This window comes from Typopeltis vanoorti, chromosome 6 (assembly GCF_054136105.1).
Source record: "Typopeltis vanoorti isolate ZY-2024b chromosome 6, IOZ_Tvanoo_1.0, whole genome shotgun sequence".
NCBI lineage: Eukaryota > Metazoa > Arthropoda > Arachnida > Uropygi > Thelyphonidae > Typopeltis > Typopeltis vanoorti.
In genome coordinates, this window is record NC_143554.1 from 126,451,045 (window position 1) to 126,468,122 (window position 17,078).

Genomic DNA, 17,078 nt, shown 5'->3' on the forward strand with positions numbered 1-17,078 from the left:
TTCATGATGTATGATATTATGATAAATATTATGCTAACAATCTTAAGTTCTTTCCTAATATCCTCATTTTTAATATGATTCTGTCACTGGTGCCATCTGCTGACATTCCTAATCTTTCTCAGAACTCTTATATCTGTGGTATCCAGTCTTTGATCAAGTGTTTTATTTCTAACCCAGCTATAAGATCCATATGTTAAGACCGGCTGAACACAGTAATGTATACAGCTACTTTAGTGATTTGACTAATCGCTCTCTTATTCCATATACATTTATTCAGTTGGCATTCTACCATACCAGCTGTGCTAATTCTGCTGTCTATTTCCAAATTTAATCCTAAAAATTATGCCTAAATAGCTAAAAGATTTTAGTTGTTCTATAGGTTCTCCATTCAGGGTACAAATGATGCTTTCAATGTTTCTGGTTATTTCCATTGTCTTTGTCTTTTTATTGCTGATTTTCATATCAAATTTATTGCAATAGTTATTCAATTTAGTCAGGGAATCTTGCAGACTTGTAGCTGAGATTAACATCTCCAGTTTGATATCAACTTTAATGCCATTTTACTTCATAATGCAATTCACATAGATGATGAATAATGGTGGAGATAATGTACCCTTCTTTCATACCTGAGTGAACATCAAACATCTACCTGCATCCCCTTCAATTTGACTGTTTCCTATATGGACTATGTATTATTCAATATAATGTCCCATTTGCACCATATAACTGCAGAATTTTTTAACAGCATTTCTCTTCGTACCTTGTTATATGCTTTTTCCAGATATACAACCTTAGATACAGATCCTTGATAATTTTTTTTTTTTTTACATAATAAACCCACATACGAAAGGTCAGAGGACCTATAACACAACAGTGCCATGTGTGGGTAAGTGTTTATAGAGAAAGAAGTAATCTGTTAATATGCTTCTTAAAGAGTTGGAGGTTGTACTCAGTGGGAAAAACAGTATGGGGGGGGAGACTGTTCCAAAGGATACATGCGGATAGAGTGAAGGAGCATGATGAAAAGTTTCTTTGGTATGTTTAGAGTTGCACAATATATGGGCTGTTGGTAGTGGCTGCCCTAGTTCTTACATGGTTAGAAGAAAGTGAAGAAATGGAAGTGGCCAATGGATCAGAGATGATGTACCCTATGATAAAGTGACTGAGGGAGTCTCTGAGAGAATGGTTACCTATTAAGCAGATCACCAGCTTCTGTTAATCATCAAGAATTATTTTTTTGGGGTGCACCAACCCAAATGTGGGAAAAATATTCCACAGTTGGTTGGATCTGAGATTTACAAAGTTTTAGGAGTTGCACAGAAGAGAAATAATGTTTTGAACAGAAAAGAATACCAAATGTTTTAGAAAAGCTGAGGAGGCTACATATATAATATGTCTGTACTAGTATAAACTGGATGTGACAGTCAGCCCAAGAAGAGAAAGATGATCTTGAAAAGAAATTGGAACATTATCAAAATAAGTAGGAGTGAAGTAGGATCTTTCTTGCAGGGTAATAAGGTAGGCCTGTTTTTATGGCTTTGAAATTTACTAAGTTGTCTTCACCCCCATTTGAGGATGTTGAGGAGATCAGTATTTAAGTCATTGATTATGGAAAATCTTTAGGCTTCTATTGTTTGAATGCTACAAGGGTTCTTGAATGAAGAGTACTGTCATTGACAGTACTCCAGTATTGCAACTTCCATATCCCTGCTTGTTGGTGTGTGTTCTTCAAATAGCCACGTAATCCTGTGAGCTGCCCTGGTTACTTCAGCAATATGCCTTCTAAGCTTTGACTCCCTATCTACTACTACCCCCCAAATCCCTGGCTTCTTCAATTTCTAGGAGTACACTTCCCTCAATGTAGTATACTGCTTGTAATCTTTGTATCCCAAAATGCATAACTTTACATTTCTCCTTAATAAACTGATATTCATTATGTTTTGCCCATACTGTAAACCTATTTAAATCATCCTGCAAGCTCTCTACATTGTTCTCTCTACCTTGATTACATAGTTAGAAGAAAGTAAAGGAATGGTAGTGGCCAATTCAGATGAGCAGAGTGTAGATTCTTATATAGTGTATTATTTAATATTATGATAATGCACTTTACATCACTAGCAATCAACTGAATATTCTCCCTTCAAATTATTTCCTATATCATTTATGTACAAATTAACAGCAGTGGTCCAAGCACAGAGCACTGCGCCACACCACACCACTAGTCACCTGCCTTCTCCTGGATTCCACTCCTCCATATACTAATTTTTAGTATCTGTCCATCAGCCACCCTTTTATCCATATCCCCCAGTTTCATATCCATCCCCCATTTGTTGCAATTTGCATAACAGAGTTCCATGTAGTAGTGTCAAATGCCTTTGAAAAATCCAGCACTATCATATAGCCATTCCCTTTATCTAACTCATCTGTCATTCTATTATAAAAAGCTAGTAGATTACTAATGCATGACCAACACTTCACAAAGCCATGCTGTCCCTCATAGAGTATCATATTCTGGTCTATAATTTTCTACCACAGATTTAGATTATCCTTTATGCAAAGGAATTATTTTGTCCTCCTCCCACTCTCTTGGGACTTTGCCAGAGCTGAGACTTTAATTAAACAGCCTAGACAAAGGCATTATTAGTTCCTTTGCACATTGTCTTAAAATGTGAACCAATATCCCATCAATCCCATAATTGTATATGTATTCAGATTCTTCAATATCCTAAGTAATTCATCAAATTCTGTTCTCACATCAGTCCATGTTAGCTCTACCATAACAATATCTTCACTTTGATGATATGATATTCAATTTTATTCGGTTCAGAATTGAATGGTGATAACCCAAAATTTCTAAATAGTTGCATACTCTTGCATCATTGCTCTTTTCTCCAAATTTCATCATCATCATCATACATATCAAGGATTTAGGCCTAGTATGGCCTGTTCCGGCCTTAGAAGTCATCGTTGAATCGTTTAAGAGGACGTCCTGGTTTTCTTTTTCCTAATGGCTTGTACTTTAAGGCTTGTTTTGGTAATCTTTCTGTTTTCATTCTTTGAACGTGTTCCATCCATCTATGTTTATATTTTTTAATTTTTTCAATTACTGGTTCTTGGTTTAATTCTTTCATAATATCTTTGTTTCTTTTGTGATCGAATAGGGTATACTTTGCAGTTTTTCTCATAAACTTCATTTCTGCTGTTGTTAATCTTTGTTTGTCTTGTTTTATTGTCCAGATTTCACTTCCATACATTAAGACCGGTAGGGCTAATGTATTGTATACTTTTAGCCTGGTTTGTTTTTGAACTAGGTTTGGTTTAAATATAGAGTTAATTACTCCTGTTATTTTTAAATATTTTGCAATTTTTATGTTTATATCTTTTTCATTTTCATAAGTGATCATACATCCTAGGTAGTTAAATGTTTTTCCTATTGTCTATATGATTTTTGTTAACAGATCCACAGAATCACTAACAGAAAATGTTTCAATTCTTCATGCATAAGCCTGAAAATGTCAATGGGATTCAGTTTCTGATATTCCTAGCATTTGTGTACATACATAAGCTACCTGCATGCTTTTTTGTATACTCTTGTCTGTAGTCTGAGTGACACAGTTGGATAACTTGTAGATCTCTGTTCTTATCTAGTGTATTATTTATGCACACATCTTTGACCATGCTTGATAGGTCCAAACTGGACAAAAAAATCATTTTCTCCTCAATCATTTCCATGATAATGGAAATGATTGAAGAGAATTCACCATTCCTCTCATCATAATTTAGTTTCCCTAACTCTCTCTTTTAGGTCTCATACCAATTAATAATTTTTCATGACTCCTGATATTAAACACATTCCAGTGTAGCAATTTTCTCACCAGTCTTGTGAGACTGGTAAAAAAAAATGCTTTAAAGAAATAATAATTCCTTTATCTTTTCCAAATAATACCAGGAAGAAATCATTTTTCTAACTTTCTATAATTTATTTATGATAATCAAAATTGTAGATAACAAAATTGGTGTCTTTTACCTGATGATTAAGATTATGCTGATACACTTAAGGGCAACTGACAAGTATACTGTATTATGCTACTAATTATGTCAGTTTGTTCTCTGGTTAGTTTCCCTAGGAAACCTTCTGGTCACTTAACTCATCTCCAGTTGAAATGCTCATTGTCCTATAGGATTGGGCAAGTTTATAAAGGAAAATTTACAAAATGGCAAGGTAAACGTAAATACTTCCTGATCATTTAAGATTAGGTGGGCAAGAAAAATATGATGCCATCCCTTCCATCCCTGGAAGCTAAATAAAGATGCAGTGAGTAAGCTGATATTTTTATATTGCAAATAGATGATGACCAGAATGTACAAGAAAGAATGGTAATGCAAAGACAGCAAATTGCCTTTAAGGGAAGGTGTAATAGATATAACTGAAAAATAGAAATATGAGTCTTATGACAATGACAACAATAGTAAAAATAAAACCGGAATAAAATTAGAATAAAACCGGAATAAAATTAGAATAAAACCAGGTGAAATCATGTAGCAGTAATATATCTCATCATGTAAATCAGTGTAAATAGTCTCTCATATAAAATGGACAAATGTTCATTCACAACCTGAACTGATAAAAATTTTTAAATTACTTTATTTGAATAAAAGGAAGTACTTTGCTTTTTTGGCAAGATTCAAATTCTAAATTTTCTCATGGGTTTTTCTCTTAAAAAATGTTCAAATTGTAGGTTAGTCATTAATGCTGTATCAAAAAAATATTTCAAATGATGCTGGTTTTCTGGTTTTTATGGAGTTTAAATATATGTTTTTTGTAAACTACTTGTAAAAATTAAAAGGAGTTCTCTTTCTTGGAATTTCTAATGTAACTGAACATTACTCTGAAATTAATATTTCACTTGTGAAACTAACTTCAGGGTAGCGTGAATGAACCAACATCTTTGCATAATGTTAAGAATGTATTTAAAATGCAATGAATTTGCTTCATCTTACAGTTATTAAATATTTGTTAAATTAATCCTGTACAATCTCCATGATTTTGACTATTTTTCTTTCTTCTGAACTAAAAGATATCAAATTAACAATATTTTACAATGATAGTGCACTTTTTCCATTCACATATAAATTAAAATATGTTTAGAACCATCATATCAATTTTATGGCACAGAGTTGCATATTTAATAGATGTGATATGCTTAAATGGAATATTATTTCTGAAGCCCATATTAAAGAAACTCAGTAGAGTTTAATAATGCATTATAAGTCTATTATACAGTAAAAAAAACACAGACATGCAACAGAAACAACATGCATACTGACAGGACAGGGTGCAATACAGAGAGACCATCACCTAGATCAGGTGCACTGCAGCTTCGTTTGCCCAATTTTAACCTAAAAAATCCTTTACCAAAGGATACTCCTGAAGCCTTGTTGCGTACTGGACTAACAGCATCTAAACCAGGATGCTGAAGACTTTGTATTGATTGACAACTTGAATCATTAGAAATGTTGTTAGTTACAGGAAATGGTTTTGATGAAACTGGTGTTGAATTGGTAGGCGACTTTTCAATCTGATGTATCTGAAGTTGCTGTTGGATTTGTTGCAAAATATTAGAGCCATTATGTGGTCGTGGGACAGTTCCATAATGTCGTTTAGAAGGGGGAGTCTGAAATGAATGCCAATATTTTTATAATGATACAAATTAAATAATTTGCTTTTGCTTTTTTTAATTCAGAGACCAAATCAAATAAGTTAATTATTTATGTTAATAAATAATGAACTTATTTACATTAATAATATAAATATTTATTTACTTTACTAAAAACTTTTAATGCATACAAGTTTTTTTTATATTAATATATGCTAAAAACATTCATATACATTAATATACAGTTATCAGAAATGCCTTGTACAGAGAAAACAGATTGTCTTTTTGAAATCTTACAACATAGACTATTAAAATATTGGGATTAGGTTTAAAAACCTAATTATAGCATATATAAACTGCATGTCTATCATCTTCAATTAAAACAATCCTAAGTAGTTGGACTGCTTCAAAACAATCTCAAGTTTGAATTTCAAACTTTTACAATACTGCCTAAATTGAATGTGGGAGCTATGTCGCTTAACAGCAACAGTCAGTAATACTGCTGGAGTAAAGATAAGTTTCATTTTGTGGAATATGTTTGAAGGATTATATGCATTTCACCAAAAATTTATTTAATTAGCAATACTGAGACTGACGTGCATTAAATATTGAGGTTGTTAGTAGGTTTTGTAGAGAATTTTGTATATAACAGTTAACAAAGGCAAAAATGGCAGTAAGAACAATCAGACACATGGCATGAAAATCAAGTGTGTTGAGCAGTGTGGATTTTACTAAGATGATTCATTGACAGGAATGTAATATGCATGTGTGTACAAATGTGGCAGATGTGTTTTTTAAGAGATTAAATAAAAGAAGTAAGAGGGTAAGGGACTAAAGAAAATGTGATAATGGACTGTTGATCCAAATGAAACTCATGAACTGGAAAATAATACCAGATGAAAGAAGAAAGGCAATGATGGAGTGTAAAACTGAGAAAGATAGACAGAAGAAAGAGTGTAAGAATGTGAGTGGGAAGAATGTGATAGTGAATATGGAAATGATTAAAAAAAATGGAAAAGTGAGCATAAATGTGGAAGCAGAAGTGAGCCTAGCTGACAGAGCAATAGCAGCAATGATAGCTGGAATGCAAGAACTGAAGAATGAAATGATTAAGATAAGAAATGAGATAAAACATAGATGTATGGTGGATATCAATGGAAGAGTGTGAAAGAATAAAGTGAAATAGTAGACAAAAAGAAGTAGCAAATGACTCAAGAGTAGTACTATATGGAGATTCTGTTATAAAAGGTGTGGTTGATGAGAGGATGCATAAGGTCTACTTTTCGAGAGAGAGAGAGAGAGAAAAGATGAACAGGATGATTGAGATGCTGGATATGAGAAGTAAGCATGTGAAGGAGTTAGTAGCTGTAGTTGGAATAAATGATTAGGTTGAGCATAGGGAGAGGGTGGATATTAACAGATTATTGAGGAGAGTGAAAGACAATAGTGTGTTGCCCAGATATGATAATGATGATTTGCAGCAGAGAGCAAAGATATTGAATGGAATTAGCAGAAATGTGTGAAGAGAAAGGAGTGCAGTTTGTGAATGTGTGGGATGAGTTTAAGGGATGAAATGAACTGCATAAAAGTGATGAAATACATCTGAATGGCTTTGGAGTAACTTACCTGGAAAGGTTGCTGTTGGAAGTAACTGGAATCAGTGATGCAAACAGTATCAGTAGAAGTCAGAGATGATGTCAATGAGCAGGAGAGTGGACTAGATGAGATCAATAGAGATGGGAATGTGAGAACAGGAATGCAAGTTGAACAGGGAAACAGGGTGGGTTAGGAAGATCAGGGAGACACAGTGTAAGGAGAGTGGAATCTGAAAGCAGTAACAAATAGATGTAGGGGAATGGTCAGCATGGGAATAGGACAGCTTGACATACATAGTAGTAATTGAGCAGAGAGGTATATGGGACAAAGAGTAAGGGTGAGCAGCAAGTATGGAGAAGTCACAGATGATGGGCAGCATGAGTAGGACTGGTTATTATTATTATTAACATCTGACCTCCATGGAGTCAGAGACTCATTGTGGGAACTCATTGTAGACCAAGAAATGAATTGTCATGCTTATTTATGAATAAGCATGACAATTGCAAGGAGCATCAGAAATAAGGGAGATGAAATTGTTGCATTGATTGAGTTTATTAACCCCAAAATAGTTGGAATAAGTTAAACATGGTTGGATGAGAATGATATTTTAACAGGAATAGAAATGGAGGATTATGATGTTTTTCATAAGGATATGAAGGGCAAGAAGGGAAGGGGATGCTGATGATAGTGGAGGGGAAATTACATCTTCAGAAGGTTGAGATGCAAGAGGAAAAAAGTAGCAATGGTTTTGAAGCAGTATAATATGAGGTGGAAGTTAATAGAATGAGATACTTAGTTAGGTGTTGTTATAGGCCAGGAATGTGGAAGGTGAAGATGAAGAAATGTATAGGCAACTTGACCTAATGAGTAAGTGAGGGGCAATCATTATGGTTGATTTCAATTACAGCAATATTGACCAGAATGAAGAGATAGCATCAGGAAATAAAGAGAATGCATTTCTTAGGGGGCAACAATCTTGAGCAATATGTAATGGAGAGCACAAAAGGGTTAAAAGTATTAGATAGTTATATCTGGTCATATCATCAGAGGACACGATAGTGAATGCAATGTCAACTCTTCCACTGGTTGGCGAGAGTGATCATGAAGTGATCACTTGAGTTTTAGTCAGTCATATGAGAACTTCTGTGAAGAAGGGATATCTTTGTGGAACTAAAAGACTGGTGATTATGAAAAGCATAGGAGACAATCAGGGAATGGAAAGAGCAGTTGAGTAAAAATGAGACAGATGCTACTTGGGCAATGATCAAGAACTATTAACCAGCAGCTATGTCTGAGTATAATCCAAAGGCGAATGGCTAAACAAAGTATAAAGTTCCTTGTGACTGTGACTTGACCTGCTATGGACAGACAGGAAGACCTGCTAACACCTGCCTGGAAGAACATAAAAAATACATTCGCTACCATTACAATGGCAAGTCAGGACTGGCAGATCATGCTTTGGACACCCCCTTCACACCGGATTAGATGGAAGAAAACTAATGTGCTATTTAGAAGTCGTTACAGATCCAAATGATTATTTTTTGAGTCAACTATAGCTATGAAGAATTCTACTTACCTGAAACAAATATCATTGAATTAATTTGCCAAAAATTTGAGAGACAGTTATCTTAAGAGCAACTCCCACACAGCTGTCATACTTTTTTTTTTCCCAACATCAGAGGGCACTAAATTGGGACTTTAGATCTTTTGTCCATTACAATTGGTATTGTGTCACTTACTCACTGTCGTGTATACATGCTGCTGTATACACGACAGTGAGTATATACATGCTGCTGTGTTGTACTCTGAAGACACTGATTTGAAATTCAGCAAAATAAAAGCAAGTTAATAAACATCTTTTTTATAAAACAGTTTCTTTGGTGTTGGTAATACCGTTAAAAATAAGTTATGAAAAAGTAGGAATAAAATGAATGAAGCATGAAATCTGGAAGAAGGCACTGTAGAGGCAACACAAGATGAATGTTGGTAACAATCAGTTGCATGAAGAGTACAAAGAGCAGGCCAAAAAGGCAACTCGGTAAAGACAGCAAAAGTGAAGTATGAGAAGAAATTAGCTGATCGAGCTAAGAAAAATCCTAGTGAGTTCTTTTGATATGTGGCAAGTAGAAGAAAAAATTACTATGGGAGAATGATGCTAGTTAATGACATTAGAAGATTGGTAACTGATGCAGAGGATATAGCTGAAGTATTCAATGAGAGATTTATCCTGATGGAGGCAACATCATGAAAAGATGGAGTGTAGAGAATGTGGCAGAGGAAGGACTGATGGTGAATGAGCAGGAGGTTTATAAGGACTTATGTAAATTTGATATTAATAATGCTCTAGGAAATTAATGGAACCTTGGGCACACCTGTTTAACATGAATCTTGGGCGAGACCCAAGAAATGGAAAGTGGGAAAAATTATTCCACTTCACAAAGGGGAGGAAGATAAGACTAAGGCTACAAATTATAGGTCAATCTATTTGTCTATAATTGTTGTTGTTAATCCTAGTCCTCAGACCTGTTTCTGAGGACTAGGATTCAGGAATGAGTTGATAATAGCAATATGGTCAGCATGAGTTTGTTAGGCGGAGGTCATGCTTTAGTAATCTGTTTATGTATTACAAGATGCAACACTGGATAAAGGAGATGCATGCACATTAGTATACTTGGATTTTTCAAAGGACTTTGACAGATTGCCATATGACAAGATGACAGATGGTAACTAAATTGAAGCAGGCAGAATCGGACAAGAGACTATTGAGTTGGATAGCTGACTGGCTGTCAGATAGGTATCAGGGTTATGTATGGAGGAGTGGTATCCCAAATGAGGAAAGTCACTAATGGAGTACCACAGGGATCTGTTTTAGGACCATTATTGTTTAAATTTTACATGAATGAAATTGAGACTGGCTTATCTGGAGATATGCAGCTGTTTGTTGAGAATACAAAGTTGGGAAGAACTATGAGAGGTTGAAGAGATGTTGTGACCTTGCAGAAAGATTTATTTTTTCATTTTTGTAGGAGTTAATCACATAAATGCACTGTTAACAGAGTAATATGCACATACTGGCCACTGAATTAGAAAAAACTTTCTTCACAGAAATCTGTGGTATACGCATAGGCATGCGACTGCCAATACCGATCCTCTTTAATTTCTTGAGCATAGTTCAGTGAGATATGGATCCTTGTCATGACGCCTTCATTAAATGCTTCAGTCAATTACTGCACAGGAAGTTCTGTTTGTCCATACAAGCCTTCTCAAATGATGGCAATCTTGTTGTTGACAGATTGGCTTAGGGCCACAGTTACACCTCTCAGAAAAGCAATGTGAGTTATTTTTCCACTGATTACATGAATGGAATATCGCATCTTTTGAGAAACCAGTCAGCTCTTTTGAAAATCATGGCTCCAGCCAGATGGTACCTACAATAAGCTCTTTATTGAACTCCAAAAGGTCCTTTGTTTTTCCTGTTGTGATCAACACCATTGACGATTACTGACAGCAGCATTCTTAAATAGTTGCTTAGAGCATGTAATGATGCATGCGACCAAGTATTTTGCATATATGCTGTATAAGTGGCATTTACATATATCTGCATAAAGGTTTATAATTATTATTATTATTCAAGCCTCCATAGAGTCAAAAGACTCATCGAGGGAGGTCCCTCCTAGGAAACACAAAGTCTATCATACCGCTCCTTAAATGCATTGACCATTCTCGCTCTCACAACTCTATCAGGCAATGCATTCCATGGTTCAACCACCCCTCCATGCAAAGAAACCACTCCTCACCCTCTTTCTCACAGTTTCCTTTCATAACTTCCAGGGATGTTCCCTTGTCATGACTCCTTCCCACTGTTCAACCAAGTGAAAGAACTCCCCAGTGTCAACCCTGTAACCACCTCTCAACAGTTTAAAAGTCTCAATCATATCACCTCTCCTTCTATCTACCAAACTCTGCAGTCCACACTCCTTCAGCCAATCCTCATAACTAACATTGTACAGTCCTGACACCATCTTTGTTATACTTTGTTAATTCAGTAACCAATATGTGTAGCTAGTTAGCATATAATCAAGATTTTTATTATAGTAATGAGCGGCAACTGGTGGAGGAAGTTAATGATCCAAGAATAATCCAACTATTGGATTACTGTACACCTAGACTTGGTTTACAAGATTTGAATATGAAGTACAGAGGATTCAATGTTTTTTTTTACAGAAACATGTAAAATTGACATGGACTATTGAGCATCCCATAATAAACAGTTGTGTGAATGTAAACTGTAAAAGTTGGTTTGTAAGCATATAAGAAGCTAATAAACTAAATCCATTTAAGGCAAAGCCTCATGATGATAAATATTGACAAGTTTAGATGTGTCTTCTGTATTTAATCAGTGAACTTCTTAGAGATTTTAAATAATTTCTGGAAAATCGCTGAATAGATTCAAAAAAAGAGAAAAAAATACAAGCACTGCAAAATTATACGTTGGATTACATATTAATTAGTTATTATATGCTGATTTCCATTTTTCATGGAATTGCCCAGTTTTTAGGAAGTTATTATGTGGATGCACCTCCTTTTGCATTATTTTTGTCTACTAAACTACTAAACTCTTTGTAGAAAGAAAAAAACTCCAAGTTATCCTACCAAAGGGAATTAAAAAAAAAAAGTCTTGTTATCGTCATATGCCCAACAATTCAAATGAAGGTCTTTGCAAGCAGGTGATGCAAAAAAAGAAATTAACACTATGAAGGTGCTGGTTACACACACACACACACACACACACACACACACACACACACACACACACACACACACACACACACACACACACACATTATTATTATTATTTAGGCCTCCAAGGAGTCAAAAGACTCATCGTGGGAGGTCCCTTCTAGGAAACACAAAGTCTATCATACCACTCCTTAAACTCATTGACCATTCTCGCTCTCACCACTCTATCAGGCAATGCATTCCACGGTTCAACCACCCTCCATGCAAAGAAACCACTCCTCACCCTCTTGTTCACAGTTTCCTTTTGTAACTTCCAGCGATGGCCCCTTGTCATTCACTCCTTCCTAACATTGTATAGTCCTGAAACAGTCTTTGTTATCTGCCTCTGTATCCTTTCCACAGTTAATTTATCCCCTTCAAATCCTGGGGACCAAATCTGAGAACAATAGTCTAAGTGTGGTCTGATCGGGGTCTTATACAATGGGATGATAACTCTTTTATCTCTGCAGGTCAGCATCCTTCTCATTATTGCAGCAATCCTCTGTGTTACCTTCACCACGTTTGCAACATGTCCCTTGAATTTCTGTTTCTATCAATCATCAACCCCAGATCTCTTGTCTCCCCTACTTCCTCCAGTATATCTCCTCCAATAGAGTATGCAGCATCCCACGAATGTGTCCCAAACCTCAAGACCTTACATTTTGCTGCATTAAACTGATACCCCCATTCATTTGACCATATGTCTAGCTTGTTCAAATCCTCTTGCAGGACTACCACATCTGCACTATTACTAATAACCCTTCCCAGCTTCGCATCATCCGCAAACAACTGAATATCCCCTGCAATCCACTGACAATGTCATTGATATAAAGGTTAAACAATATAAGTCCTAGTACTAAGCCCTGTGGGACCCCACTTGTGACCCTCTACCTCCTTAAAACTGCCCCACCATATGCAACTCTCTGATACCTATTGGACAGCCAATCCTGAATCCAGTTGACCAACCTGCCATCCAAACCCATATGCTGCAACTTAAATATCAGCTTATCATGTGGCACCCTATCAAATGCCTCACTCCATAGAAATTTTACTTTAAAAATTGGCATTTATATATCTGAGGATGTTAAAAACAAAATCTTTTTAATAAATTCTGAAAATAATTTATTAAAATTAGTTTCAAAATTATATTAAAATTATTAAGATTATTTATTATCTAAAATAATCTAAATTGATATTATGCAATTTATATATCATTATGTAATCAATTTTATGTCCAAGTTACCTTTTGAAGAGGAGGGTTTACATTTTCTGCGCTGTTAGCTTTATGGACAGGAGATAAATTTAGAATAGATGGTGGTGAGCTGCATATTGGACTTGGAGAAGGACTTAACCTACACATGACTTCTCTGTTATATGGGATAGAGAGATCTCCAGGAATAGGTGATGATGTAGCATTAGGCTGTAGCAACTGACGAGGTACTGGAGGAGGTTTATCTGTTACACGGGGTTCTACTTGTAACCTCTATATAAAAAAGGAGAAAACACATGTTAGATAAGATAATGTCATTGATATCACTGATAATTTATAGCATGCAAGCAATTTTCCTGAAGAAAGAAATGTGTAAAGGCTAAAAAAAGCCTGCACAATCTTATTTGTGAAAATTTTAAAACTATTATATATGCAAATCCGACCTATAGAAGATTATAGGCTTATTACATGTTATGTATAAGGGGTGGGTGAAGTGTAAGATAATCTGATAATCCTACTTAAAAACTAAACATGGAACTTTTTCAGGGCAATTTAGATCTCTGATTGGCCTCTTGTTCTTTGCACCCTCCCTCCTTCAGTTCTGAGAAGAAAAAATATGTATTTACTAAAATAAAGAGCCAAAAGGCTTCACTTTGGCAATGCAAAATTATAAAAATCAAGTGGATATTAAATCCAGCATTATTTCAAAGCTGAATATAAAAACTATAAATTGATATCACTGATAATTTATAGTATGCAAGCAATTCTCCTGAAGAAAGAAATGTGTGAAGGCTAAAAAAGTCTGCACAATCTTATTTGTGAAAATTTCAAAACTATTATATATATGCAAATCCCACCTATAGCAGATTATAGGCTTATTAAATGTTAGGTATAAGGGGTGGGTGAAGTGTAAAATAATCTGATAACCCTGTCAGGCCAGTGAAACTTTATCGAAATGGACCAATAGAAGGCGAATATATGGACGCTTGTCATAGCAAGCATGTCTCCTATAAAGTCCGGCTAGGGCAATTTGTAAATACCGGTGAGTGTATTCCCGTAAGCTCTCTGGTCAAATTTCATATGAAACTTTTATAGTTTCTATATTCAGCTTTGAAATAATGCTGGATTTAATATCCACTTGATTTTTATAATTTTGCATTACCAAAGTGAAGCCTTTTGGCTCTTTATTTTAGTAAATACTTTTACGCACTGACTGAGAGTTTGCTTATGAAAAATACATCTCACCGATGTTTCAAGTTCCTTAGTACTGAGAGTTTTTTGCTCTCTTAAGGTTTCTGCCTGATCTCTGACGAAAATCAGTTTGAAACAGCTCTCAGGACAGTGAAACTATCAAAATGGACCAATAGGAGGTGAATATATGGACGTTTGTCATAGCGGGCATGTCTCCTATAAGGTCTGACTAGGGCAATTCGTAAATACAGGCGAGTGTATTCCCATAAGCTCTGGTCAAATTTCATATGAAACTTTTATAGTTTCTATATTCAGCTTTGAAAAAATATGTTTTTATATCAGCTTATGGGTGACATGATCACTTTGGAAAAGTCAGTGATAGATAATCACTGTCTCCATACTCATAAAGCTATCTTCAGTCAAAACACTGATAATAGTGTGCCTGTCTTTCCTGTGGATATAAGAATTCTTCACACAAATCACTAGTGGGAATTTTTAGGTACCTGTGGTATGCAGTGTACAACCATACAAAGCTAGGAGGATGACAACCTATAAATAAAGAGTCTAGTTGCAGCATGCATGTCTCAGTCATAAAGGACTTATTTTCTCACATGTCCAAAATCTGCACTAATGCATTTTAAACAATATTCCTTCAATGTCAGAATACAGGTACTTGCACTGAATTGGTTGAAGTGGATTGGTGAGCACTTGCATCTTTTGATATTTACCTTTAGGCCTATCTATTCATGGTTTCTTTGAAAATGGTATTGTTTTGAATTGGAGTCTATTAAGGCTTCAAAGTTTCTCCTCCATCCCATAGTTTATTTAAACTCCAGGAAGAAGTTTTAAATTAGCGACATGAAGAATTATTGCAATGGATAAAACACAGGTCACTCGTTCCTCTTTCCCAGGTCTCAGGGCAGCACTGCTAGGGAGAACAACTTGGCTTTGTGAAAAGTAGGTCCTCTTTAGTAAAATGCTCATATTTTATAATAAAGTAACAGACCAGTTGATAAAGGAAATAGCTGCACCATGATACTGCTTGACTTTTGCAAAGGCATCTGACAAAATACTGCATATATAACTATTACATAAGTTGGAATAGGAGTTGGAATATGATGCTGATGGACAGACACTGAAAGTAGTGTGTGTTGGAGTAAAATGCAATGCATATTACCTTGTATATGTAGAATGACTAGCAGAGTGCCTCAAGGATTTGTACAAGAGCCACAATGGTTTAATTTGTATATTAATGATAAAGGAAATGATTTAAGGGCAAGTTGAATAAAACTACACTAGAGATTATCATCATTATCATCATCAGCGCCCATGGATCCTATACCTGTTGGTGTCTGATGCTATTTCACCATCTTTTGCAATTTCTCTCTGTAACTTAAATCCTGCAAACTTTTTCTACCACTCCTTCACATTTTGTACCCACACTTGCCTTTGCAGTCATCTTCTGTTCATACCATCCATTGTACCAAGCATCAAGGTTTTGATCTTTCTACTGTTATCCATTCTGCATATATGTCCAAAAAGCTTTAGTTTCCTCCAAATTATTTTCTGTATTAGATTCTTTTTGCAGTTTACTTTGCTACACAGTTACTTTTGCACTTATCCAATTTGTAGAACCTTTCTATAACATGTTCTTTCAAAAGCCAATATTCATCTCGCAGAGTCTCTGATCATTACCCATGTCTCACAACCATAGACAGCGATTCTGAATATATGTTTCCAGCAGTCTCAGCTATATGGGAAGGCTCACTGATTTACTTTTCCATATCTTGTCCATTGCTGGTAAGTTTATTTTTGCTTTTGTTATTTGAGATCTTATATTTTTTTAGCAGTCTAAATCATGTGTCACATTGCTTCCTAGATATATAAAGTTCTTAACCTCTTCTAGCTCTTGTTTGTTGATCTTTACTTGTTTCTTCTCTTCTCTCTGAATATCACTGGTTTTTTTTTTTTTTTGATGTTCATTATCAACCCATATCTCTTTCTTTCTTCACTGCAAGAAAAAAAAATCCATTATAGGAATGACTTTTAGAGCTATGGTGAAATATAGACCTTTAGAAAAAGCATTTATTTTTTCAGTAGAAAGAGGCCAGTATATTCTTGTTTTAATCCCTGCTCAATTGTAAGCAAACAAATTGCATACGAAGTCTCCACAACTCTACTTATCTACTACCCACAACTCTATTTAGAAAGTGCCACTGGAGGGCTACATGGTGTGTAGTGTTTGTAGAGAGCTCCCGAAAAGATAAGTGTTATTTTGAGTAATAATTGACAATTCTGCTTAAATCTTAATGTAGTATTGTTTACTTTTGGTAACTTAGTGTGTCTGTGTGATTTTTGGTGTGTTTTCTGCATTATTTAAATTAGTATTTTGATAAGATACGATAGATAGCATAGCACATGGCACTGATGAGAAGAAAGACAATGCATCCAAATCATTGCCGTCTTTGTTTAAGAAATTTAACTTAAGGGAGTTTATTCAGTGTAACGTCTGCGGGATGTATGCTTTGCCGAGAGCAGCTGGAGTTTGGTTCGATAATGATAGTGGTGGGAATGTGTGCTGAAAGTTTAAGGAAAGTAAAGATCTAAAGTGTGTCTCAGGTTGCAAGATTGATGTCGTTGATGAA

General features: G+C 35.2%; 1 protein-coding gene across 5 annotated transcripts in view; it reads right to left on the reverse strand.

Annotated features, from left to right (window-relative positions):
- LOC150105922 (liprin-beta-1-like) overlaps nucleotides 1-17,078 on the reverse strand; it is a 268,087-nt gene that overhangs the window by 73,537 nt on the left and 177,472 nt on the right. For all 5 annotated transcript variants that reach the window (XM_090394411.1, XM_090394410.1, XM_090394409.1 and 2 more), the window contains 2 exons: nucleotides 13,276-13,515; nucleotides 5,360-5,675 (listed from right to left, as the gene is read on the reverse strand). In XM_090394411.1, coding sequence (XP_090250537.1) covers nucleotides 5,360-5,675; nucleotides 13,276-13,515 — 556 coding nt within the window. The remainder of the gene's footprint in view (nucleotides 1-5,359; nucleotides 5,676-13,275; nucleotides 13,516-17,078) is intronic.